General features: G+C 43.7%; 1 protein-coding gene across 1 annotated transcript in view; it reads right to left on the bottom strand.

Annotated features, from left to right (window-relative positions):
* Window positions 1-1807: 1807 nt before the first annotated feature.
* BFSP1 (beaded filament structural protein 1) overlaps window positions 1808-27522 on the bottom strand; it is a 39533-nt gene continuing 13818 nt past the window's right edge. The window contains 9 exon segments of the mRNA XM_090285195.1: window positions 1808-2452; window positions 2455-2523; window positions 2526-2885; window positions 5119-5168; window positions 5170-5202; window positions 7886-8106; window positions 13199-13306; window positions 19936-20028; window positions 24465-24560. Coding sequence (XP_090141321.1) covers window positions 1929-2452; window positions 2455-2523; window positions 2526-2885; window positions 5119-5168; window positions 5170-5202; window positions 7886-8106; window positions 13199-13306; window positions 19936-20028; window positions 24465-24560 — 1554 coding nt within the window. The 3' untranslated portion in view covers window positions 1808-1928.

Below are 27522 nucleotides of genomic sequence, written 5' to 3'. Positions count from 1 at the left end.
TTTCTTGTTTGTTGCTGCTTCTTAGATTGATCTGCACTTCCTGGATCTGCCCCTGGTGGCATCAGATCATGTACCAGTCTGGGCCTAGGCAGCCTGTTGGAGACTACCAGAGATCTCCATCATTCTCTCTAAAGCATTTAAATTATAAATATTTTAAAACTTTGCAATGGAGTAGGTTCTCCATCTTTTTAAAAAAATAAAAGTATATGTCTTAATTGAAATCAAAACCTCAAATAAATTCAGAATAAGGTTTTTAAAGATCTAAACAGAAAGGAAAGGTGACTCCATTTATTTTAATATTCCCTACTATTCATAACAAAGAAATAAGAGAATTTAACTTGTGACTCCATCAACTTTCCTCTAAGAATATGTAGTTGTCTTGCCAGATGCTTTTGTTTAGGCAGATGCACCAATCCATCTAAGCCCTTAATGTATTTTGGAGCACCGACACAGTGAGGGAGGACATTTTTAATCAGTGTAAATAAAAAGTTACTTGTGGACCATTAGTAGAAAAATAGATATTTAAAGGCAACGTAAAAATTTCTGTAAAGATTCTGGTTTAAACTAATTTCTGCCCTGGCTGGTGTGGCTCAGTGAATTGAGTGTGGCCTGTGAACTGAAAGGTCGCTGGTTCGAGTCCCAGTCAGGGCACATGCCTGAGTTGCAGGCCTGGTCCCAAACTGGGGGTGTGAGAGAGGCAACCGATCAATATTTCTCTTCCTATCTTTCTCTGTCCCTTCTCCTCTCTCTAAAAATAAATAAATAAAATCTTAAAAGAAATATAAATGTAACTTGTCTTTTAAAAAAAAATTTCTATTTCCTAGGATGTGTTACAGGAGGTACCTATGTGCACATGTGCATGTGTGTGTGTGTGTGCATGTATACACAGATAATGCACAGTTACATCCCAGCTTATTATATTATGGTAATTGTTAATAAATCTGCAAGTCTCTCCTTACCAGCATAGCACACTGTCTGGCATAGTGTATCCTCAATAAGTGCTTGTTGAATGAATTAATTCCTCAACAGGAAACTATGAGGTGACATTTGACTTTGCTTTTTGAAATCTGACCTAGGATTGCAATCTCTGAGAAAATTTTAAGTCAGACTAAAGGACATTTGGAACATATGCTATGGCAGCTGGTATTGGTGTCCTGTTTATATCCCCATGACCTTTACCATTTCCATGTACTTCCATGTTAACCCTCTGGGAGCAGCTCTCCCCATTGGCTAACAGAAGATGGTGGATGAAAACCCCTCTCCCTCACCCCTCGGGCAAGATAATTCTGTGGCACATGTTCTATTTCATCTCCCAGAATCCCTCAGGAGAGACTGAGCTCCAGCTGCCCACAGTGCTAACTGACCTGGTAGCACACTTCTTATTGGCTGCCTTCTGTCCCTGTCTCCCTCTCCACTGCCCTATGGGTGCCTTCTGAGATCACATCCCTAAGAACCTACATTCAGGATCAGCTTCTGGGGAAACCCAAACTAAGACAAGCACCTTTAATCATTTTACCTCTAACAAAACACTCCTCCACATGAGCATGAACATGTGCTTGAAATGCAATAAAAATGAACCACTGCTATCAACTAGCATTTTCTGTGTGAAATCCAGGGACTGTCTGAGTCTCTAATGAGTCTCAGGACCATGAGGAAGGGCATGTCTCTTTCCTAAACGAGCACAGCTTGGTGGCCTTTTAACAGATCATCCTGTCCTGAGTGTGGCTGATCCACCTACATTCCCAGGGCCCCTGTTATTTAGAAAAATTATGTGCAAGCAAAAAATACTTTTTAATTAAGGCTTCATTGGCAATGCCAAACAGGCCAACTATGGTCTAATCCAAACAGGAGCCCTCACTCTTTATCATTTGTTCTACAACATCAAAGCAGTCCCCCTACAGTGGCCTATAGATTGTTCTCCCATGAGCCTAGACATGGTGAGGGCCTTTATCTCCCAAGTTCTTCTTGTTTGCATTTGTCTTTCCAATCATAGTCTCCAAAATTACAGTGATTTCTTCATATGTCTGAATGCTCTCAGTTGAAAACTTCTCAATGGATTCCATCACTTCCACTTTCTTATATGCCAAAGTCCTGGGAGGACTTATCTCTTGGAAGCTGCTGCTCCTATCCCACTGCCCCTGAGATCCACCCTGACTGGCCCCAGTCCTTTGGGGTGGGGGTGCAGACGGTCCTTTTGGACCAGGTATGACCACGAGACAGGGCCTCCTGAGCCCTTCCTCCTCCTTCTGGCCATCATGCTTCTCCCCGGGACCTTTCAGTTCTTCAGTGTTTATCTAATTGTCTGCAGTATGATGACTGGATGAGTGTCCATCTCCTCTCCCCTGTGGACACCCCTGTCCATTCTCCGGAAGGGGTTGGGGCTGCCTGAGAGAGGGCTCCACAGTGGTGTCACAATGCAGAGAGTCATCCTCAGGGAAGAAAACAACTCTGCCCTGGTTGGGACAAACAAGGAACAGAATCCGGGGTCCATGTAACCGGCATCCCCGACGACCAGCACAGACCACCTTTGGTGTAGAGGTCAGCTGGGCGCTCAGGCTCCTTGCGGCTTCTCACTCTCTCCTTGGCCATCTTACAGAGTTTCCCAAAGGCTTTGCTTATCTGTCTTCCATCTGGCATGTCTTCTGGAGCCCCTTCTGGGGTGGGAGGACTTGCTTCTTCACCCCCTGATCCAAGCTTAGATTTTTCTTCTTCTTTAACTACCACCTGCACTGGCTTTGTGTCTTCCAGACCTTTCAGTTGTGCATCTTCCAAACTTTCATCTCCTCTGTCTTTAGCTATTATCTCCTTTTTTCTTGGAACATTCTTGGAGAGGCCTTTTTGTCTTGGTTTTGCTGTTGTTATATCCTGCACAGCCCTGGCGAGATCTTAAAAATAAATAAACAAAATTTAAAAGTAAAGAGGCAATAAATCAAATACAACTGTCAATGAAAGAGGAAGAAACTGTGTCCATTGAAAATTATGCTACCTGTCTTAGAGACCAATGCCTAGCATTATGGTGGATTTACTACTCATGAGGCAAAGCCATGGGGAAAGAGGTCTAGATCTGTAGCATCCATGGCACATGTTAAGGACCCAGCTATGCCACCAACTGTGTAACTTTAGACAAGTTACCTGTCACCTCTGGGCTTGCAGAAAAGAGTGAAGATGCTGCTTATTCTGACTCTCACAGTTTCCATCCCACTGGGTACAACTTACTGAGATGCATGATTCTACTGAAATAATACTTGGTGGAAGCAACACCTCATTCCCATCCCAGACCCCTGCTGAGCTCCTAGTGACTACGTGGATCCATAGACTAGATGATGGAAATCCATTCCATGAAGTCATTCCCACTTTGGACTTCCCCAAAGAAGAAAGGACGGCAGAACTGCCTGGGCCTCTGACATATTCAGAGTGGCCTCAGGAATGGGAATCATATCAATCCAAAAGGTCTGCATGTGGAAAAATCCCTTGCTCCACATGCATCCCAAGCTAAATAAATATGATCATCCCTTGACCAGCATCCCCATCCTCCTGGGTAAAAAGGGGAACTGATGCTATTAAATTCAGAACTAATAGGAACCACCTGTTCCCAGGACCATATTTATTTCCTCAGACTAGCTAAAAGGAAAAATTAAAAGTTTAAGAAAACATAGAAATAGAACCCTGCCTCATCCAGGAAGCTTTTCTGTTTCACTCACATGGTGACTTTTTTAAAATTTATTTATTCATTTATATAGAGAGAGGGAAATGAAGAAAGAAAGAGAAGGAGAGAAGCATTGATGTGCAAGAGATATATCAATTGATTGCCTCTCACACACCCCCAACCAGGGACCTGGCCCAGTGCCCTCACTGGGAATCAATCCAGCAACCTTTTGGTTCACAGGCCAGCAATCAATCCACTGAGCCACCTCAGGCAGGGAAGTAATTTTTTTTTAACTTGTTCATCCCAAAGATTTTCTCCATTCCTTCCGTCTGTTAAGCAGAGGACTAAGGCAATGCAAGGGCATCTAGCGTGACTCCCGATGAGAGGGAAGAGTGAACAGGAAATGGGGGCCATGAAGCCATAAGGAATGAGGAGATACAGAGAAGGACACATCAAAGGACACCAGCAGGGAGCAAATATGGAAGAAGGGTGGGGGCTGCTTGAAAGACCAGCTATAGAATTTTGGGACCCCATATAAAAGGAAAAGGCAGGCCCCTCTTCAAAACGATTAAGAATGTCAAGACACCAACAGCAGAGCAGTAAGCCCAGGGTGGGAACCACTATGAGTACAGCACCATGTGCATGGGCCACACAGCCCTAGAGTTGGCCCTGAGTGTCTGGGGATTGGGAACTACTGTCCTTTCCAACAGTGTTCTGACTCTGGACCCCCATTTCCACAAATCCCTCTGAGCTTTTGGAGACATGGGGATTTGAAGGCACTCTTAAATAGAAAACTTCCCTTTGTGGCTCAGTGGACTGAGTGCCATCCTGCAAACCAAAGGGTTGCCAGTTCCATTCCCAGTCAGGGCACATGCCTGGGTGTGGGCCAGGTCCCCAGTTGGGGCATGGGAGAGGCAACCACACATTGACATTTATTTCCCACTCTTTCTCCCTCCCTTCCCCTCTCTATAAAAATCAATAAATAAAATCTTAAATCTTAATATAAAAAAAAAAAATGGGAAACCAATATTACCATCTTCTCCCAGAACACAGTGTAGAATACTGTTTGTTAGTTCAGAACTGAGGAGGTTCACCTGTGAGGTGGCATCTCACAGGTGGGTGAAACCATCCCCAAAGGACCAAATGTTAAAGGCAGAAGCCACACTTGCCAACCAAGATACTTCTGCTCAGCTCTGAACAGAAAAGAAAATGAGCAATAATTGAGCATGTGCTCTGTATTCCCAAGGTGGTCTGTCACTCAGTTGGATTTTTCTCTTGTGAATTTTTTGGCTCAGTCCCTTAGCACCTGTGGGAATACCTCAGAGAGGTGGAGAAGGAAACCCCACCTAAAAGTGTTTAATTTCCTGATGATTGGAAGGAAGCTTAAATGTTAAGTTCAAGAAGAAAGCCACTTAATTGTTTCCATTTTTTCAATGGAAGAAAACAGCAGAAGCCAAGGTTGAAAGCATTACCTTTCGCGCTGAGTCGAGGGCTGAGAGAGACTCCATGGCCCGTGGTGAGCAGTGACAGGCATTTCCATGAAGATGGAGCTCAGCCTCGCAGAAAGAACCAGAAAGACGTGGTCACCATCTTTAATCCATAAAGCCAACAGATGGTCAGGGGTTAACTAACAGTGGCCCTCTAATTATGAGCAAAAAGGAGAAAAGCTTTGTCTAGATCAAACTTCTCATGAACCACATACACATTTGCACACTGGATGAGGATATAAAGGAAATAATCATTTCTTTGAGCTCAAGTCATAAATTATGAAACACAGAAAAACTGTAGTGGGGATTGCTTATAATCTCACAATGCTACTTTTGAGTTAGAGAGGGTTTTTTTGTTGTTCTTTTTTTTTTTTTTTTTTTAAATAAAACAGTGGCCGTCCCTGGCTGAAGTATTTAGAGCAACCAGGGTATGATATCTACAATTTGTTTTTGTTTTTTTAAATAATATGCATTATATATAAATAAAGAGAAAAAGGATAAAGCAATTGAGACAAAATGTAAACAACTGATGAATCTGAGTAAAGAGCATTCAGGAGTTCCTTGTTCTATTCTTGCAACATCTCATTCAATCTGAAATAAGTATGTTAAAATTAGAAGTTATATACAAACCAACAAAAGGGGTGTCCAATTACCTTATTGTGAAGCCCTGCCTCCAAAACAAAAAAAATTCACAAGGACATTTAAACTCCTGTTCAAGATTTATTTTCATAAATGTGTGCATAAAGCATTCATTGTGGCATACATATAATATGGAATTATGCACGATATATCGATCATAACAAGAGGGAAAAAAATCTTGTTTTTCCTGTTAAACATTCAAGTATCTGCAGCCAAGACAGAGCACCCAGAGAAAAAGGAAGAACTGTTCCTTGTTGGGTACTTCTGTGTGCTTCTATTTTAATTCGATCTAAACCTAAAATATCAGCAAGAATGAATCAAAGAATCAGAACTTAATAGAGAATCAGATGTCTTATATGAAGTGGCATTGCCCAATCTTCTTTCTGTAGATAATTACAGACATAAATATGGATATGAATATTCACACAGCCATATATGTAGGCTTAAATACAAATAATGCAGCTGTAGTTACAGATGTTCATGTACATGATGTAAGTGTAGATGTATGTGTACATGAAGATACAAATATAGAAGATGTAGATGTGGATATAGATATAGATGAGGAAGATGTAGATCTAGATAATGTAGATATGTTAGGTGTGAGTAGAGATGATATAGAGGTAGATGATATAGGTATAGATAATATAAATGTAGATGTAAATAATGTAGATGTAGGTGTAGATGTACATGTAGATGATGTAGATATAGGTGTAGGTATAGACTTAGATGATGTGACTGTAGATGATATAAATGATACATATGTAGATAATTAGTGTGTAGGCAAGGATGTAGATAATCGTCGTCGGCAGCCGTCCGTCTCGAGAGACGATGGTGTAGCTTCTTAAGAGTCTATCTGCACCGCCGAGAATGGCTGTGCAGTCCGACTCGGGAGTGACACGGTATCTGTCTCCTCCCGTGTTGAATCGACGTCTTGCGATGTCGCTGGAGTGTCCTCTCCAGTGAAGCTGAAGCTACAGAGCCTGGGCAGGGTGATATGGAGGGTCTGCTGTTGCCCATGCAGCAGACCCCCCCTCTCTTCGCAGCTGAAGGATCCAAGGGAAAGACGGAGTCAATACAGCTTGGCTTCAGGTGCGCCGCAGGAGTTGCCGGTGTTGACTACAACGTCAAACCGCCTTAGGGACTCCGGCTCCGGATTTTCTGTCGGGGTTTACTCCCCTAGCCTTTCCCCTGAAGAGGTATGCCGCAAGGCAGCGGAGGTTTTTTGGAATCAGTTTTCCTTCTCTACGTAGATAATATAGTTGTAGATATAAGTATAGATGATGTAGATGTAAGTTTAAGTGTAGGTATAAATACAGATATATATGATATATCAATAGGTATAGGTATGGAAGATACAGAGATGTAGAGGATGTAGGTAATGTAGATGTAGGCATGGAGGTGCACATACACGTAGATGGTGTAGAAGCAGATGTAAATGTAGACATAGATGATGTAGACTAGATGTAGGTGTCGGTAAAGCTATACATGTAGATGATGTACAAATAGATAGAGACAGAGCTAGAGATAGACATTTATTTCCCAGCTTGAAGTGAGTGGAGTTCAAGTCAAAGCTCCATTATGGATAAAAACAGATAGCATATTGAATGTCCACCTTATAGACCCAACCAGGTGGTATAAATCATGCTGGCAGTAGTACCAACACCTCAGAGCACTTGTGCAGTGCCAGGCACTGTGCTAGGAACCTCACCTGCAGCTTCTCTTTATAAATACTCCTGATCACCCTATCTGCTGAGACAGTTAGGTCCCCAGAGGCCTGTAAAGTAAAAAGTAGCCTTCTGCTTGAGACTTTTTCTGACTGCCCAACTCAAAATTTCAAACATTCTCACCACCATCCCATCTCCATTCCACTCTTCCCTGCTATAATCTCTTCCACAGCACTGGTCATAGGTCATACTCCCCATTACAAATTCATTCATCAGTCACCCCCACTAATATTCAAGCTCCATGAGGTCATGGATTTTTGTGTTTCACTCTCTGCCACATCCCCACTGCACAGAACTGGCACACAGGAGGCACTCAACAAAAATTTGTGGTATAAGTAAGTGAACAGCATGGATAGAGAGGCAGTCTCTATGCCCCTCAGTGACCACACCTGTTGCCTTCATTCTCAATGATCCAATGATACTGGTCCAGCTCGTTCTTCAGGGTTTGCCGGGCGACCACCACCTGCTGGCAGTCATAGGGAGACTTCTCCAAGCTCCTCTCAGTCTCTTCAATCTCCCTCTGCAGAGTTTCGATCTGTTCATTATAGAGCTGAATCTCATCATCATAACACTCGTGAGTATCTTTAATAGCCAGTTCCAGGGTCGCTGTCTGTGGGCAAAGACAGTTGTAAGAAAACCCATCACATCCTCTCCCTTAAAACTCAGACTTCATAGGGAAAATATGGACTCAGTGTGTCAAGTTGTATTTGTTTTGTTTGCTTATTTCTCATTAGCAATGGAATCACTTTTGAATCCTTAAACCAAGGAGGAATGTGAAAATTGAGCTCCTCTCCTTACACCTGCATCAGCACCCAAAGGCAGTTGTTATTTCCACTTTACACATGAGGGAACTGTGGCAAACAGGCAGTTGGATTCAGACCCACCTTTACAGGCTGAGACAATTTCAGAAACCACAGACCCTGCTGCCTATGCCTCCTCCTAGCTGTAGGCAAGCAGTGTGCATGCTCATACCCATGTGCGCGCGCGCGCGCACACACACACACACACACACACACACACACACTCCAAGGCCCAGGGAAGACTCCCCATTCCCACAGATCAATAGGCAAGTATCACCAGCCTGCTCTCACAGAAGACACAGGGGACTCAGTGTGACCCCCATCAGGCCCCTCCCTAAGTGTTTTCACTTAACAAACTTTTAAACCGTAAATAGGATATCAAAGGGTTGTCACAAATTGGGAGATCAGGAACTAGCAAAACGTCATCTATAATCTTTGGACCATCAGGGCAAGCATGATCTTTCTTTATATCTCATGGGTTGGTGGTTGGTTGGTAGCTGTCCTGTGATGGAGTCAGTAGGAGGGTCACCTGCCCTGGGAGGGAGGCTCCATGGACAACTTGCAACCTGTGAGTGGCTCTGATGCTCTGCATGGTTCTGCCTGAGTAAACTAAGATTCCACAGTCTGGTGAAGTGCTGACCAGGTTTATAAAACTGGACTTAGGTCCACATCAATGTGGGCTTTAGAACTCAATCATTTAAACTATTCATCAGATGGAGGAGTATTGAGGAAAAATAATAAGAGCTCTACTTTCACCAGCTCCAAGGGGACTAAGGCAATGTCTCTGATGTGTGCAACCTCAGCACAGGTGTAGGGCACTGTCCAGTGGATAGGCCTGGCTGCTGGAGAATGAGACACAGACCCTCCTTGTAGGAGGCCACAGTCCAGTGGGGGAAGCAGCTCGGGCACAGAGACATGCCCAGGACATCGTGGAGCACAGAGAGAGGCCCCGTGGTGCTAAAGGATTCAGAGAAGTCTTCGAGGAGGTAGTGGAACCGATCCTGGGGACTAAAGAGGAGAAGTGATGAGCAAAGGAGCAGATGCCAGGAACTGCAGGAGGAGTCAGAGAGGCAGAGGAGGAGACAGCAGCCCACAGCCAACCCAGGGCTTCTGTCAGAAGAGCAGCCAAGTGAATACTGAAGTGAGGCAGGTGGAAGGTGTGGGCCATTCGGCAACTTGAACATCATCCTAAACTTCTCAGTAAATGTTGAACAAAATATTAAGTATTCAAGCACAGCTATGGGGCTTGCCTTTGCACAGCAGGGGCAGACAGGGACCCAGGACAGCACCTCACAATAAGCCCCATTTAGTGGAGTAACCTCCTGCTTCAGTCCTCTTAGGTCACCAGGCTCCTTTGGGTCCAAGGTCTTTCTTTTAAGAAAGGAAATGGAAGGAATCAAGTATCCTTTACTGATTACGCAGTCTTTCCCAACCCTACCACTAGGTGGTGCAAACCGACTTCAATGAGAATATCCTGATAGCTGGGAGGTTCACGCTTTCCAAGTAACACATGACATTTTTTCACTTTCTTGTCACAGAAATTCTCATCAATGCAATTTAGGCAACCAGAAGCACCTGCCCTTTCTCTTCCCCCTATAAGAAGTGCCATCCCCAAAGGGATCAACGCTGTGTCTCTCATCCTGTGGACTAACATTCTCAAACTTGAGCCTGTGGAAACACATGGAGGGCCTGTTGAAACAGAGCTTGCTGGGCCCCAGCACAGAGCTCCTGATTCAGAATATCTGGGATGGGTCCATGAATTTGCAGTTCTATCACGCTCCCAGGTGATGCTGATGCTGCTACTTCAGACACATCACTGTGAGGCCCCTGCTACGGAGGGTTCTGGAAGCATCATATGCCCTAACCACAGGCAGAACCAGCTGCCACAGCCCTGCCAAGTTGGAGCCCTCAGGTCCAAAGGGCTCTCCCTCCCCTGTTCCCCACCAAGTCCCACAGTCATAGCTGGCCATGCTACCAAATCACTTTGAGCACTCAGTTTAGTTACTACGTTGCGAAGCCACTAAAATCTTTTTTAAATCAGCAAAAAGCCAGCCATGAACACCTCCTGAATAAGGCTGTGGAGGGTGCAAGCAAGAGACTCGGGTAGACCAGGTGTAGAACATTCTGACACAAGATGGTACCCACCTCACTTCAGTGTTCTCAAAGCATGGTTCCTGAACCAGCATCAACACCTGAAAATTTATGCATGCAAATTCTTGGGCCACATCACAGACCTACTGAGTCAGAAACTCTTGGATAGGCCTAGCCACATCTGTATTTTAATTGAAGCTAATTAGGCAAAATTTCAGTCCCTATGACGTTTGCCCCTTGGTGTTACACTCATGAATATTTACACAGCCAAAGGGACTTTGCAGATGTAATTAAGGTACTTTAATGGTTGACCTTAAAAAATATAATGATTATTCTAGTTATTTCTAATCACATGAGCGCTTAAAAGCAGAAGTCAGAATGACTAAGTGCACAAGACTTGCAGCACTGTGGCTTTGCAGATAGAGGGGGGCATAGCCAAGGAATGTGGGTGGCTTCTAGAACAACTCCTAGCCAAAGGCTGACAAAGAAATTGGGACCTCGGTCCTGCAGGCACACAGAATTGAATTCTGCCAACAACCTGAATGACACTGGAAGCAATTCACCCCAAGAGCCTCCAATTAAGGGGGCCCAGGCAGGCCAACACCTTTATTTCAGCCTGTGAGACCTAGAACAGAGCAAACAACTGAGCCTGCCCAGACTTCTGACCTACAGAACTCTGAGATTAAGAAGTGCTGTTTTAAGGCCCTGCATTTGTGGTAATTCATTATGGCAGAAAGAGAAAACAAATACAAACCTGTGTTTCATTAGACCCACTGCTAGAGTTTGCACATATATATCTGCAAGGGAATATATTCCAGGGCCCCACAGTGAATGTCTGAAAATGCAGATAGTAGTAAACTTTTACCTTTTCAATTAAAGGAAGCACTTTACAGCTACTCTGGCATATCTGAACTACCAGCATTACTACTCTTGTGCTTGGGGACCATTACTAAGTAAAATAATGGTTACTTGAACATAAGCACTGTGAAACCAAGACAGTGGTATTAGTCATCAGTAGATGACTAATGGACATGGAGCATATACAGTGTGGAGACGCTGGACAAAGGGATGACTCACATCCTGGGTGGGAGGGAGCTGGACGGCACAGGATTTCACCAAGCTACTCAGAACAGCACTCAATTTAAAACTGGTGAGTTGTTTATTTCTGGAAATTTCCATTTAATATTTTCAAACCATGGTTGACTGCAGATAACTGAAATTGCGGAAAGTAAAACCACAGATAAGGAGAGACTACTGTGTTTAATATAAGCACATGTATTATTACGTAGGATGTGATCTGGCAATATTTTGATAAATGTTTCAATATCATTGGTTTCCTTTTAATTATATTTACTTTATTGTTATTATATGCTTTAACATTTTCCTGAGAAGGGGTCCAGGGGCTTCTCCAGACCACCAGTGGGGTCATGGCACAGAAAAAGAAAACAACATCAGAGTAAAACGAGTAAGCCTTTCTGCAGCAACTACAGGTTGTTTCATATTCTCAGAAAGTAGGTTAATCCTTTATGAAATGTTTTATTTTTATATTCAACAACTACTCATATGTACATAGAGGGAGAAACATTCTTTTACCCTGGAACTAGAATTTATCACATTAGGCTGGGCTCTCATCTTTCTCAGAATCTGAACAGTGTTTTTCAACTTTATAACAAGGGCCACAGGAAGCAACACATTTTACATCATGAACCATACATACCATACAAATATGTGTGTGTGTTTGAACAACTATATATATTTAAATATACATACACATTTATTTAAAACAAGGTTTTATAAAACAAATCCTACCTTTTTACCTGTCATGGATTCTATAATTTTTTTCCTATCTTCGTCTAGTGTTGTCAATTTCTTTTTTAATTCCAGTGGATTCCTCTGAATTCTCACACATGTGTGTGTGCACATGTACACACACATACACATATATACGTGTATACACACACACACACAGATATGCATAATACATACATACCATATATATACAATACACCACACACACACACACACACACACACACACACACACACATATACCCCTTCTCTCTGTTCTTTTAGGGCCTCAGAAGAAACCAAACACTACCAAGTCATCAGAATGGTATACGCTGAAATCAGGATTGAGCTTTTCTGTTGAGTTTGGTTTTCAAAATAGGATTCACTCAAATAAAAGGGAAAGTGAACTTTCTACTAACAAATTCTGAATAAAAAAAATACTGACAAAAGTACTCTTTCCCAGGTTTGTAATCAAAATTCAAAGGAGAAATGTATGGTCATGACAAGAGAAACAGGAAGCATAGATTTGAGGAAGTATAGAATAAAAATCCAACATGTGAATAACCAAAAAATAAAATTTTTAAAAATAAATAAATAAATAAATAATCCAACATGTGTCTTTCTTCTTATTTTTAAAAACAAGTTTAAGTTTAAACTAAGCAAAAAGTGGATTATGCAGACAGCCTTACCCATGGTATGTGAGGGGGCACAAGGAGACTCTCTGAGGGGCTGGGAATTAGTATGACCACTAACTCCCTTTGCCCAGGATTTTTCCAGTCTGCATCCTTGAGAGAACCCTCAGTCCAGGGCAAAGCAGGACAGCTGGTCACCCTATTCAGAGTGTTGTTTCTGGTGCTGAAGGCTGGGCACACAGTTGTGTTTAGTTTGTGAGAATCACTGAACTGAATACGTGTGTACTTGTGCGCATGCACCTGACACTAAATAAAACATGTTGTAAACCCTGATTCACATGTGTGACTGAATGCCCAACAGGAAGCAGCAGACAAAAGGATGTGGGGCCTACCTGGGCCTGTAGCTCAGCTCTATGCGCCTGCAGGAGAGTCAGTGCCTCCCAGCCTTCCTCTAGCTGACCGTGCAAGGCAGCCACCTCTTGTGTGTTCAGAAGCTTCTCCTACACAAAGAAGGCCAGACTCAGCACTCACACATGCTTGAAAAATGAAGAAACCCAAAAAAGAAAGGAGCAAGGGTCCTTGTTATATTCTGCATGTTTATGTCCCCCACCCCCACAAATTCATATGCTGAAGCCCTAACCACAAGTGGGGTGGTATGTGGAGGTGGGACTCTTGGGAGATAATTAAGTTTCAATGAGGTCTGAAGGTGAGGCCCCAGTATGGGATTAGTTAGTGTCCTTGTAAGAAAAGATACCAGAGTTCTCCATCTCTCTGTGTTGCACCAAAGGCCACCTGAGGACAAGCAGAAAAGCAGCATCTGCAAACCAGAAAGTGGGTTCACACCAGAAACCAAATCTACCAGCACCATATTCTTGGACTTACAGCCTCCAGAACTATAAGAAATAGATGTCTGTTGTTTGAGTGACCCAGTCTATGGAATTTGTTACAACAGCCCAAGCTGACTAAGACAGACCCATCATGGCCACTGTTAATACCTTTACACTTTGTCTTCAGCATTTGAGCATTAATATTGTGAGTATAAGAAGTGCAGAACAATGTCGGGAGACCTGCATTTTAGAGCTGATAGTGCCAGTAACTGGATAAGAGATACTGGACAAGGCACCTTCCCTACTATGAAAAGAAAAACTTGGAACGCAGTTTTTCATTGGGGTCTATTCTCTGTGTCTGTGCAGACAGCACAGTCAGCCTGAGCCCTGAGCCACTGACTGTGCTAAAACATCACTGCTGCACAAAGCAGAAGTCAAGGGGCATAAGGGAAGCCAGGGAAATGGTGAGGGAGCTGCATCACCTATTGATGTTCCATAGAATGTCTTGGAAGTCAGTCCCTCAACTTCTCCATACTCTGCAGAGCAGGAATATGGTTTCCAACAGACCTCTCCACTGTCTATTAGAAAATGTCCAAATCGAGACTTCCAGCCAGGATGGAGGCCTAGATAGACATTCTGCGTCTCCCTCCACAACTAAGAAGGAATACAACTACCTCAAAACTAGAGACAACCATAAGTTCCAGAAAATTGAGCGGCATGGAAGTCCAACAAACAAAAATATGAAGAAGAAATACTCATCCAGACAGGTAGGAGGGGCGGAGTCAGTGCAGAGAGGATGCAATGTGATGAAAAGCAAGGACCCACAACCAAGATTACTCTATCCAGCAAAGCTCTCATTTAGAATGGGAGGGCAGATGAAGTGCTTCCCAGACAAGGTAAAGCTTAAGGAGTTCATCATCACCAAGCCATTATTACATGAAATGTTAAAGGGACTTATTTAAGAAAAAGAAGATCAACACTATGAACATTAAAATGACAACAAACTCAGAACTATCAACAACTGAATCTAAAAAATAAAAACAAAAACAAACTAAGCAAACAACCAGAACAGGAACAGAATCACTGGTATGAGGATCATTTGGAGGGTTACCAGCTGGGAAGGGGAAGAGGGAGAAATGGGGAAATGGTGCAGGGACTAAGAAGCATAATTGGTTGGTAAAAAATACACAGGGGAAGTTAAGAAGAATATAGAAAAGGGTTAAACCAAAGAACTTATATGCATGACCCATGGACATGAACTAAAGGGGGTGGGGTTGCTGGAGGGAAGTGGGGTACTGGGAAGAGGGGAGTAAAAGGAGAAGAAATTGGGACAACTGTAACAACATAATCGATAAAATATACTTAAAAAAAAGAAAAGAAAATGTCCAAATTGCTCCATGAAAGCCTAACTGCTCAAAAGCAGTGCCTTCTGACATAGAGTGTGCAGCCTCGCAGCCAGACAAAATCAGAAACAAGCATTTTCCCAGTGCACCCATATTCAAGGCCACATGTTTAAGGCAGTCCCTTGCTCTCCAACACCCTGCAAAGTGGCTGGAGCAACAAGACAGACACAAAGTCAGCTAGAGCAAGACAGCCATGCTTAAAGGGAGGACGTGACAGTCTGTGCCTGTGGCCTGACCCCATGGGGAAAGTAGGACCTGAGATGTAGCTGCAGAAAGACCCTCTCAACTGTGTGTCTTTAGTTCTGTGTTTCTTGGTGCATGAAGGAATGCATGTCCTCGGTGGTTCTCTGCCTCTGATTGCTTGTGTCTGTCCTCTTTGTTCCTGTGTCTCAGTCCCCACCTCCCTGCCTCAAAGATACAGACAAGAGAATGACCGGGAACAGAAGGGACCTCGTGCCCCTCTGTGCCAGTAGATGGAGGATATATAACACACTGTGAATTCTAGCCCTGCAGCCTCAGGATGGAGGCAGACCCAGTGCAAACACATTATTACACTGCCCCCCTCCAGCACCCTGCCTGCTTCTCTGGCCCCACCTTCCTCCCTGCCCAGCTCCTATTCATCTTACATCCCTCCCCACAGCTGCCCACAGGGTGCCTCTCATGTAGGTGACCCTTGGAAATTTACTGAAGAGGAAAAAAAGACAGCTCTGCAGCTGTAAGCGGCTAGCTGACACTAACTGTTAGGCCATGGTGTTCCCTACTATAAACATAAAAACGCCTCCCCCACTGTCTAAAGATATTATTCAGGGCCTGTGGGGGAATGAGATAGAAACAAGGCCCTTTGTAACTCTGTCTGAGCTCAAACCAAAAGACGTTTATACAACCCCAAAAATGGCCAACCATCCACTCTCCCCACTGACATAAGAGATGCTGCTTAACCACCAAATACAGCTTTAGTCACACTCCATTCCTCTGCCTCCTTGACAGAAATTATCAAGATACTCAATCATAGAACCAGCCCCTCCTGTGAGCACCCAACTGAGAGAAGGGCCCTGCTTACCTGACCCCTCCCCACAGATTACACAGGATGCCCCTGAGTCTCTACCCTGTACACCCTCCCTGCCTGCAATGGAAAATGAGCTCAGCTTCATGTGACCACAGGTGTGTAGCTAGCAGCCTCTGGCTACAGGGTACTGACATTATGCTTATTGACCCATTAATCAATTGACCTGTGTTCGTATAATTAGCACCGCTAATTATATTCTCATTTGAATCAATGTAACAGACATTTTCTAGGACACTAACAAGAATCAATGAAACAAACCTGAAAGTGACCATTTAACTGTACGTAGAAGTTTTAATCTAAGATTAATAAAAAAAAAAAAAGTGATGATTTCTAAATCTATTTCTCCATCTTTAACATTCATATGGATCCCTAAAGATCTTGCTAAAATGCATATTCTTATGCAAGTTATGAATTTCTAAGTGCCTGGGCAATGCTGATGATCACTAATGATTATTGATGCTCTCAAAATAAATCCAGTCTCTATAATCTCACAATTTCATTACAAAGAAAAGATGGTATTATTTTAAAAGCATGCTCTGGTGTAAAACACTTTTGAATTACAAGAAAAAAAAATATGTTTGCAAAATAAAAATGATATATCTGGAAAGAAATTGCTGACAAAGAAAATTAAGGCTTTATAAAAAGCTACTTTAGGCCTTCGTAGCAACCTCGGTTACATCACTTGAGAAGAACAGAAACTTGAAATGGTCATTAGTGGACAAAAATATTCCAATGAAGGTCCTGAAAAGCAACTTTCATGTCTCTTAGAAGAAACTTGGCAGAGTGCTTTTGAAAGTAAATTTGGGGATTTCTTTAGCTTTACTATAAAAAAATTAACTTAAAACAAATAACTCAAAGCAGTCAGCTACCCTATCCCACTGGTTCTACAGGTGGTCAATTAATTGACTTGGGGTGTGGTCTGGGCAGACTTCTAGGCAATTCCAGATGTCAGCAGGATTGAGAACCACTGTCTAAGTCATCCTTACCAAAATCAAAAACACGAAAACGAAAACAAATTTAACAGAATCTTATCAGTTGACCTATCCACAAAACCCTTTACCAGAATATCGCAACCTCCAAACTAGGGACACAATGACATTATTTTTTAAAATGCTTTATTGATTATGCTGTTACAGTTGTCCCAATTTCTTTTCCCTTTGTTCCCCCTTGCCTCCAGTTGTCCTTCACCTTAGTCCATGCCCACTGGTTGTGCATATACTTCTTCTCAACATCTTCCTATCTACTCCACTCCCTCCTACTAAGTTTCTTAATTCCTGTACCATCTCCCTCCCTTTCCCCTTTCCCCTTTCCCCTACCCTGCTGACCTCACCCCAATATATTCCCTATACCTATCATTCTTTTTCCACTCTGATGTCTACTTAGTTTGTCTTTGTTTCAATCCCTTAGCTTCTGTTGTTGGTTGTTGTGATACAGTTTCATTTTAATGTTCATAGTTTTGATCCTCTTTCTCCTAAACAAGTCCCTTTAACATTTCATATAACAGTGATTTGAGTCTGATAAACTCCTTCAGTTTTACTTTGTCCTGAAAGCACTTTCTCTGCCCTTCTATTCTGAATGACAGCTTCACTGGATAGAGTAATCGTGGTTGTAGGTTTTTGCTTTTCATTACTTTGAATATTTCTTGCCAGTCCCTTCTTGCCTGCAGAGTTTCTTTTGAGAAATCACCTGATAGTCTTATTGGGACCCCTTTGTACATAATTCTCTTCTCTCTTACTGCTTTTAAGAGTCTCTTTATCCTTAATTTTTGACATTTTGATTAAAATGTGTCTTGGTGTGGTTCTCCCTGGGTCCAGTTTTTTTGGAACTCTCTGTGCTTCCTGGACCTGTAAGTCTATTTCCTTCCCCAAGTTTAGAAAGTTCTGCTTTATTATTTTTTCAAATAATTTTTCAATTTCTAGTTCTCCTTCTTCGCCCTCTGGCAACCCTATGATTCAGATGTTGGTCCACTTATAGCTGTCCCATAGGTTTCTGAGCCTCTCCACATTTTCCTCACTTTTTGTTTCCTCTTTCTGTACTGGTTGACTGTTTGTTCCTTCCCTATGTTCCGATTTCTTGATTTGATCCCTGGTTTTCTTGCCCTCACCACTAGTTTCATATGTGTCTTTGTTCATTTCAGCAGGACTAGCCTTCATTCCTTCCTTGTCTTCTTTAAGATCTGCTGTTAGTTCTGTAAGCATTTTCTTTTTAACCAAAGCTCTGAACTGTGCCTCAGAAAGATTTCCTATCTGCTGCTTCATTAGATTAGATATTTGCTCTCTGCTCAGCTGCGTCCCCGGGATCTCTATCATGATCTGTGCCATCCTGACAGTTTTGTGTTTACCTTTGCTTCCTGGGCGGGGCTGTCACACCTCCTACGCTATAGCATGAGGAGACCCGTGCACTCATCACAACCGGGTGACCCTTCTCAACACATTGTGGCATTTTGTGTGAGTGCGGGGGTCCAAGATGGATTCCTGCCATTCACTCTCCACTAAGAGACTGGATACCTCCTCCTCCATCCCCATGCCCTCTGGGCCTCACAGTCCAAGGTAATGGGAGTCTGACTTCCCTGGCATTGGAATGACAAGCTGATGGGTTTGGTCTGCAGCCAGGAGTGCACCCCTGGTGCTTCTCACCTCCCCTTAAATATGGGTGTCTGTGCTTACCACTGTCCCGCTGCCATCACCACAGCTGCCGCCACCAGCACAGCTTGACCTCTCCACCCAAGCTTTGCCCCTCCTACCCATCTGGATGAGCACCACTTCTTTATAACTTCATATGTTGGACTTCCATGCAACTTTATTTTCTGGAACTTCTGGTTATTTCTGGTTTTGTGGTAGTTGTATTCCTTCTTAGTTGTGGAGGGAGATGGAGCATGTCAACCTAGGCCTCCAACTTGGCTGGAAATTTCACAACGACATTTTGTTTTAATCTGCATCCTCTTCAGTGTATATTTAAATGTATCATATTATGTATCACAAAATCCCTAAAATGCATTAAGAAAAAAATACACTAGCATCCTGTTGAGCAGATAGAGAGCTAAGTGGAGAAGGAATGTGGAACATTTTGTTGGGAATAATGTTTTACCTCTAAATTTCCATTTTTAAAAAGCCAGATTCAATAATATCTACCCTTTTCAAATAGGTTTTAAGCCATAAACTTGCATAATCATTAGCAGAGCCAGACCTTAAAAATATAGTCACTAATTATCTGAGGCTCTCTGTTTTCAAATTTTATGGTCAAACTCTTAAGAGGGATAAGAAAACAAACAACCCAACTTAAAAATGGGCAAAAGACCTGAGGAGATATTCCAACAAAGAAAATATAGAGATGGCAAATAAGGACATGAAAAAATGTTCAACATCATTAGTCTCTAGGGGAGGCAGTTAAAACCACAGTGAGATGCACAACATACCTATGAGAAGTCCAACAAGCAAAAACAAGTAAATACCCGACATACCGAGCACTTCAAAGGCCCAAAGCAACACAAACTCCTAAACTTGGTGGTGGCAATGCAGCAAGGCTCCACCACATTGGGAACAGTCTGCAATTTCTATAAACTGTACGAGGAAGAATAGTCCAGGATTCTCAAGAGAAAACTTCTAAGAAAATGACCAGGGACACAGTTATGTCCTCAGATGTCTAAAGGGCAGTGCTCACAGTGTGCATAGAAGAATAAGGGTGAACTTCTGATGTGAATGTGAAGTTGGTGTGAGGAGGAGTTAACCCACCACAGCTCTGTGCTGTCTGACCTGCCACCTCTCCCTGCATGTCTGTCAACTAGGCCCATGGTTTTGTAAGAAAAATCTGCAGATATGGGTTCCAATTCTTACCTCCCTCATCCCACCTGTAATGGCAGATACTTGAGGGGTGGTCTGGATGATCTGCTGCAGAATGCTGACATAGGTCTGAATTTCCAGAAGATTCTGTTGAAGGAAAGAAAGCATTCTCATTAAAACCTGAACTGCCCAAGTTTCTCCCTCCAGGACTAGGTGACCCCAGGGACAAATGCTTTCTCATGTTCCACTGTCACAAATAGGACAGGCTGTGATCTGTGCAGAGGGCACTTTACATCTTTAATCATCACAGAATCAGCGGCACAGATGAATAAACTGAGGCGTGGTTTACTTCACCATTTTCCTTCCCTTACATGGATGCTTTATTGCTGTCTTCATCGAGCCCTGCAGGTAGGGATATGAGAGAAAAGTAGAGGTGCAGAACAAAGAAGCCCCAAAGGGTACAAAGAACCCTTTCTGACACCAGAACTAGGCAGTGCTTCAAAGGACAGAATTTGGTCAGTTGGGCAAGCTACTTATACCTCCTAAAACTCAGGTCTTCAATAGAAGATAACAATCTGAAGGTCAGCTGTGCCCAGCTGTGTGCTGAGGACTAATAATATCTCACAGCTGTTTCCCTCCAGAGACCTGCCCTGGGCCAGACAATGGTTATCTTGCCCAGGAAGTGGCTCAGCTCCTCCCAATCAGGTCCCATCCCCAACACAAAGCAGTGACTAGCTGGCACAGGAGTACAAAAGACCAGCCCTCTTGCCTGAAGGTGGGAACAACCTTGTGATGTGACTCATGATCCAGAGCCCCCAACCCTGTGATGGGATCAGAGTGAGGCTCCAGCTAAGCCTGGACTCCAGTCCAGTTCCTACCCTTGTGCTGTCCCACTCTGCTTCCTCCTTCCCCTACGCCTGGGTGCTCTCCATCGAAACAGCAAGCAATCACACACACACATGCACACACGCACGTGCGCACATACACACACATACACAGACACAAATCACCATCTCAGGGTCTGCTGATGGGGAGAACTTGGTCTAAGACACTATCTCATGAGACTGCTATTGGGATCCAATGAGATGAGGTATGAAAGCATCATCGTGTGAGTGGTCACTGTTGTTGTTGTTGCTGTTGCTGTTGTTGTTGTTGTTGTTGTTAATGGCCCTGAAGAATGTTTTGAGCTGCTAAAAACTGGCCTAGGCACTGCTCCCAGGATTCCAGAAAGTACAGCAGAGTCAGGAAGGCAGGAGACAAGGAGGAACCAGACTGATGGTAAGTTTGAAGAAGCCAAAGGGAGGGGAACATCCCTTCAGTGCAAAGCAAGAGGACTGCCTTCATGCTGAAGCAGGTACACACTGAGGCAGGAAGAGATTCTAAGGCTTGTTGAGCACTGGCCAAGGTCCAGGTTATACCAGGTGCTTCACCTGAATTATCATGTAGCCTCAGTTTAGGTTTCCCCAGAAGGACACTATTATACAATGTTGTGTCCCTGCCAAATTCAACAAGCTGAAGCCCTAACCCCCAGTAAGATAGTATTTGGAGGTTAAGCCTTTAGGGAATAATTAGATTTAGATGTGGTCATGAGGGTGGGGCCCCATGATGAAATTAGTGCCCTTATAAGAAGAGGCACCAGAGAGCTAGCTGGCTCTCTCTCTCTCTTCTCTCTCTCTCTCTCTCTCTCTCTCTCTCTCTCTCTCTCTCTCTCTCTCTCTCTCTCTCTTTCTCTCCCTCTCCCCCCACCCCCTCTCCAAGCACATGCTCGTAGGAAAGGCCAGGTGAGCCCTCACCAGAACCTGACTAGCCTGGCATCCTGATCTTGGTTGTTCCAGACTCCAGAACTATAAAAAATAAATTTCTGTTGCTTATAAGCCACCGAAGCTGTGGTACTTGGTTATAGCAGCTTGAGCTAAGTACGTATCCTAAGAAAACAGTCTGAGTACAAACAATTTCCTTGGGCAAAGATGCCAGTAAACATGAGTAATGGAGTGAAGAGGTGAGACAGGGAAGAGATGGCAGCCAAGAAGGGGTGTGCTATCAGGTAAGTTACTGCTTCAGGCCCCTGAAGCTCTGGCCCAGTGGGGATCTCCGGGAGCCAGTGCAGAACAGCAGGTAAGAGGGAGCTGGGGGACATATCCAGCAATTCACATCCATCATTGACTAAGGCTGCTCCCAAGGGCATTAATTTCCCAACACTCCCCATGAGGTGGAGCAGCCCTTGCTGCCTATAGAAAGTCCTGGAGTCGTTGGCAGCCGTCCGTCTCGAGAGACGATGGTGTAGCTTCTTAAGAGTCTATCTGCACCGCCAAGAATGGCTGTGCAGTCCGACTCGGGAGTGACACGGTATCTGTCTCCTCCCGTGTTGAATCGATGTCTTGCGATGACGCTGGAGTGTCCTCTCCAGTGAAGCTGAAGCTACAGAGCCTGAGCAGGGTGATATGGAGGGTCTTCTGTTGCCCATGCAGCAGACCCCCCCTCTCTTCGCAGCTGAAGGATCCAAGGGAAAGACGGAGTCAATACAGCTTGGCTTCAGGTGCGCCGCAGGAGTTGCCGGTGTTGACTACAACGTCAAACCGCCTTAGGGACTCCGGCTCCGGATTTTCTGTCGGGGTTTACTCCCTTAGCCTTTCCCCTGAAGAGGTATGCCGCAAGGCAGCGGAGGTTTTTTGGAGTCAGAGTTTTCCTTCTCTGATGTGCCCTGACTGGAAGATCGAACCAGCGACACTTAGCTCGCAGGCCGACGCTCAATCCACTGAGCCAAACATATAAACAATACCCAGCAGAGGGCAGAAGAGAGTCAAGGTGGTATTTGCCCCTTGTTTTGGTTTTGTGATCATTCTGTCTTCTCTCTTTTGCTGCCTTAATTAAATGTTGTTGTCCCTAAAAGTGAAAGTCTTCCCAAGACAGCTACATGGGAGCACACAGAGGATAAACAAGTCTCCCATTGAGTATGGTAGTTAAATGATCATATCGTTTAAATTATCACATGGAAATAATTGCTCGATGTTGGGTTTTCTGGTGGTAGGAGAGTTCCAGTTTAACAAGCCTTTTGGTTTTATTTTGGTTTTATTTACCCTGATCATTCTGCAAAGTACTGTGTGAGTAATTAGATTGATGCGCCAAGGACACTGAGAACTGCGCCACGTCTCAGTTGTAAAATTGATGGGATTCGGGATTTTCAGAGTTTTTCTTCCTCCCGGCTGGGCTACGCGGCCGTAACCAAGGCCCATAAAAGCGCTGTCACCCATGTGAACTTTGATGAACTATCTTTCCCTTCCCTAGATTTCTCCTTCCCTCAATTTCTCCCAGCACGTCCTCTGTAATCCTGGAAGTGCTATCATTCCTTCCAGGAGATTGCTTCGGGGCTTACAAGGAAGTTGCCATTTTATTATTTTAAGACACCAAGGGATCCTTTGCAAGGACGAGAGCAGCATATTCCGGACAAGGGTTTCCTCTTTCCTCTTAAAGGACGCCAACCTGTTGGCTGTCACAGTTAAGGCTGTGGATGGGTTTTGTTTCTCTAATTTAATCTGTATTGTATTTTTTCCCGTTACCATTTAGTTCCCTTATGCCCCCTCCCCCCAGCAATCCCCTCACTGTTCTCCACGTCCAGGAGTCCTTTCTCCTTTTTGCTCCCCCTCCCCCGGCCCCCCAATACACACACAGACAAGCTGCCATCCTGCTCTCCATCTATGGGCCTGTCCCACGGATTTTGACTTCTGGTTTCAAATGGGCTGGGGCTGGGAGTAACACGGCCAGACAGAGCCGGGATTGATGAGGAAGGTCTTGTTGACGGCAATGAGCGCCAGCTGTCTTTGCTTTGCCCGCAGCCCCTCCGGGGCATCACGTGAAGACGCAGCATCTACCCAGGCAACCCTGGCTCCTCCGTTTATTCAAACAAGTCCTGGAGTAGAGCTGTAAATACTGGCAGTTAGAGGTAGGCCAGAGCCCACTGGAGACGTCAGCTACACTGAGATAACCACACAGCCATGCAGAAAGGAGAGTCCGTTGTTTGCATTTTGAAGATAAAAGAGCTCAGAGAGGTTATGCTACTCACGCATCATCACACAGCTCCAGAATTTGATTTTTCCAGTACACCAAAGCCCCCCACCAAAACCAGGCCTAGAAGAAGCTGGCAGGTTTGGGGGGCAGAGAAGAGCATTACATGAGAGGAGGTTGCTGAATGGCATGTATTCCTCAATTAACTGGCTCAGAGGAAAGGTTAGAATATATATATATTGTACTTTCTGCATTTCTGCATTTTCTGAGCTGAAACAACTGACAAGCTGTAGCTTAATCAAGACAGGTCTATAAAAACATCACTCTGTGAACTGTAATATACTATACAGATATTAATTATCTTCCTCACACCCAACCCAAATACATTATTGCCTCCTCCTCTACACACATCTGGCTAACAGCTGTCCAGCAACCAACCCATCACCCACTTAATTCAGAAACAATGCACACAAAAGTAACCCACTCTCACAGTTTCACCTTTCAGCCACAAGTGCCTGGGACTGCCTAGCCAAACCCAAACTGGGTTTTCTGGGTGAAGAGCTTCAGAAGGTCATGGTTACCTTTTTGTACCTGTCCTTTGCTGCACTAATATCATCCTGCAGAAATTGGGCTTCATTCTGAAGGCTCAGATTACGCAGTAATGTTTCATCGGCTTCCTGCAATGAGTCACACATCTGAACATGCAGGGGCACAGTGCAGGCAGCCAAGACGGGTGTAAAATTGGCCAGATATGTATACCATGGACCACCTGGGGTCTTACTAAAATGCGATTGTTGTTCAGTAGGTCTCGGAGGGGTCGAAGATTCTGCATTTCTAGAAAGGTGTTGGGTGAGCCCATTGGACCGGTCTAGAATAGTAGTTCTCAATGGGGAGTGATTTTTGCCCCCAAAGGGACATTGGTCAATGCCTGAAGACATTTTATTGTCACCACTAATAGGAAGGCCTCTGGCTTGGTCTCTTAGGAAAGACACTTGATTCCTTAATTGCTCCTGTAAAAGCCCACTGGAGAAGGAAGATATGAGAGTGTCTGATGTTGACAATTAAAGATACCAGGATCCTCACTCTTGGCCCACCTGCCTTGAATGAACTTTTCATGCAAAGTGTTGCCTTAGCAGCTAAAACATCAGAGAGTCAGGAATTCATAGAGCTGAGAAAACAGGCTGTATGAATTTTGGGGGGCAGGCAGCAAAATAAATCATTATTTCAGAAATATATACATGTATGGATCTGGTCTGAAATGTCAGGAAAGTTGTAGAGGACTGACTATCCCTCACCCAATTCAAACTCCTGAAGCTATTTTATCTACCAAAAAGAACTTAAGAGTTTACCTTTAAGAACTTAATAATTCTACGAGGTCAAGTCAGTTAATTTACAACCATTAGGAATGTATATTAAAGTATTCCTTTTTGCATAATTTATGCAAGTAAAGATTAATTTATTCCAAAACAGCAGCCTCAGGCATAATTTTAAATTTTCTAGTAGGCCCATTAAATAAAATAAAAAGAAGGGGTGAAAGCAACTTTAATATTTTCTTTTAACCTATATACCAAAAATATTGACATTTCATCATGTAATCAATATTTTTTGTTATTACTAAGTAGTTCACATTCTTTTTCTCAGGCTAGATCTTTAAAACCTGGTGTATAATTTTACACTTTATAACACATCACAATTTGAGTGGTCTGCATTTCAATCACTCCCAGCCATGCACTGACAGTTGGTCCCAGGCTGGACAACACAGGTCTATAGAGGATTAATTTTAGGCACAGTGGAACATCCCCTTCCTTCTCAGTGAGTCCTCCAAGTTTCTGCTCCAGGGTGAATCCCCCAATCTCTCTATACTCTAATTTACAGTTACAAAGTCCTTTCCTCTGAAGATTCTGAAATCCCTTCATGGGTACCAAGGATGTCAACACTGGGTGACAAGACAAAAGGAAGAAAGGATCACCAAATCCAGAGCTCATCTGTGGCAGGTATAGACAGGACAGTCAGGGAACCTCTGTCTTCCATGAGACAAAGCTAGTGTCTCTGGGTAAAGATGGCCCCCACACTTGATATGCCCTGTCCATCTCCCCTGGGCCACCCCGAAGGTCACTCAGAGATGCTGAGCACATTGGCAGCTTCCTGTATCTCTCTGGCTATGCAAATGTGCGTGATCTGCAGGAGGCATAGTCCAGAAGTGTGAGCATTAGCACTCCAGCAATGACCTTCAGCCACTGAGGGACAGAAGATGGATGAGGCCCTCAGCTGGCCTACCTCTTTGCATGACAGTTCAGAGCTGAAGTTCTTCAGTCTCAGAAAGTGGAATGAGAACTCAGCACTCAACTCCCAACTAGTAGAGAGAAGCCTAAGACAGATTCCAGTCCCACTGTCTTCTGTTAATGTTCATTAACTAGCTATAGAATACATGACCCTCTGGGTCAATCTGGCCTCAGCCTCCCCATCTGTGAGGGCAGACTAGTTTCTGAGCTGCATTTGGCAGAGCCCTCAGGTTCTATGGAGTTGCTTGAAGGGGCTCTGAGCATGGAGGGTTGCTGGGTGGGTGGGGTGCCTGTTCCACCATCATCTCCCTAAGAAGAGTATCTCTGCTTTGACCCTATACTTTGACTTGTCTAGGATATTTTGTTTGAAGAGTATGGCTTTAAATACATCGGTTCTCAACCTGTGGGTCATGACCCCTTTGGGGGTCGAATGACCTGTTCACAGGGGTTGCCTAAGACCATTGGAAAACACATATATAATTACATATTTTTTTGTGATTAATCACTATGCTTTAGTTATGGCTGGGGGTCACCACAACATGAGGAACTGTATTAAAGGGTCGTGGCATTAGGAAGGTTGAGAACCATGCTTTAAAAAGTTTGAGAATCAATGACTTCTAGGGTCCCTTCTCTATTTCTAAAATTCTGAGTACTTGATCCCTTTATTAGCAATAACATGGAGGGTACTTGAAACCCGATTTTATTCTTCAGTTCAAATAATTGCATATCAATTGTGGATAAATTTTCTATAAAAATTAAGATATTTGAGAATTCTCTGCCCACCCCATCCTCAGCAGTCATTCTTCCCTCTCCTCCCTCTTCAGATCATGCCAAAACAACCACTCATAGGTCCCATCAGCCAACCCTCTAAAACTGCTCATAGAGATAATAAAAGCCCCAACAACATTTGTCCTCAAAAGAGATAAACCAGATACTTCTGCAAGCACATTCTCTTCCTTAGAGAAAATCATCTGATGAACTGCCCCAGAAAATCCCAAAGGTAAGTAGGTGCCACTGGAATGTGCAATTGCTTGTATGTTGAGAAGAATTTCTTTGGAAGTGTTTTCCTTTGATGGTTTGGGAACTCAGAAATGTGTAGACACTTTTATTTTTATTGTGCTTTGAATGTAGCCAGGGGCATTTTCAAAAGCTCCACCAGCAGAAGTATCTAGATTTTTCCAAATCAAGGCTCTGGTTCAATAGTCTAGTTTTAGCAAGCATTTCAACCCTGATATGGTGTATGTTTTAGATCTAGGTCAGTGGTCCTCAAAGTGTGGCCCTTGGACCACATCACCTGGGAAATAATTTAAAATGTTAGAGTTCTGGCAGTTCCTGGACCTACTGGATTAGAATTTCT

The sequence above is a fragment of the Furipterus horrens genome, unplaced genomic scaffold (assembly GCF_987537825.1).
Source record: "Furipterus horrens unplaced genomic scaffold, mFurHor1.1.pri manual_scaffold_8, whole genome shotgun sequence".
In the NCBI taxonomy this organism is placed as follows: Eukaryota; Metazoa; Chordata; class Mammalia; order Chiroptera; family Furipteridae; genus Furipterus; species Furipterus horrens.
The sequence above is the reverse complement of the archived record's forward strand: the minus strand, read 5'-3'. Positions and strand labels throughout refer to the sequence as shown.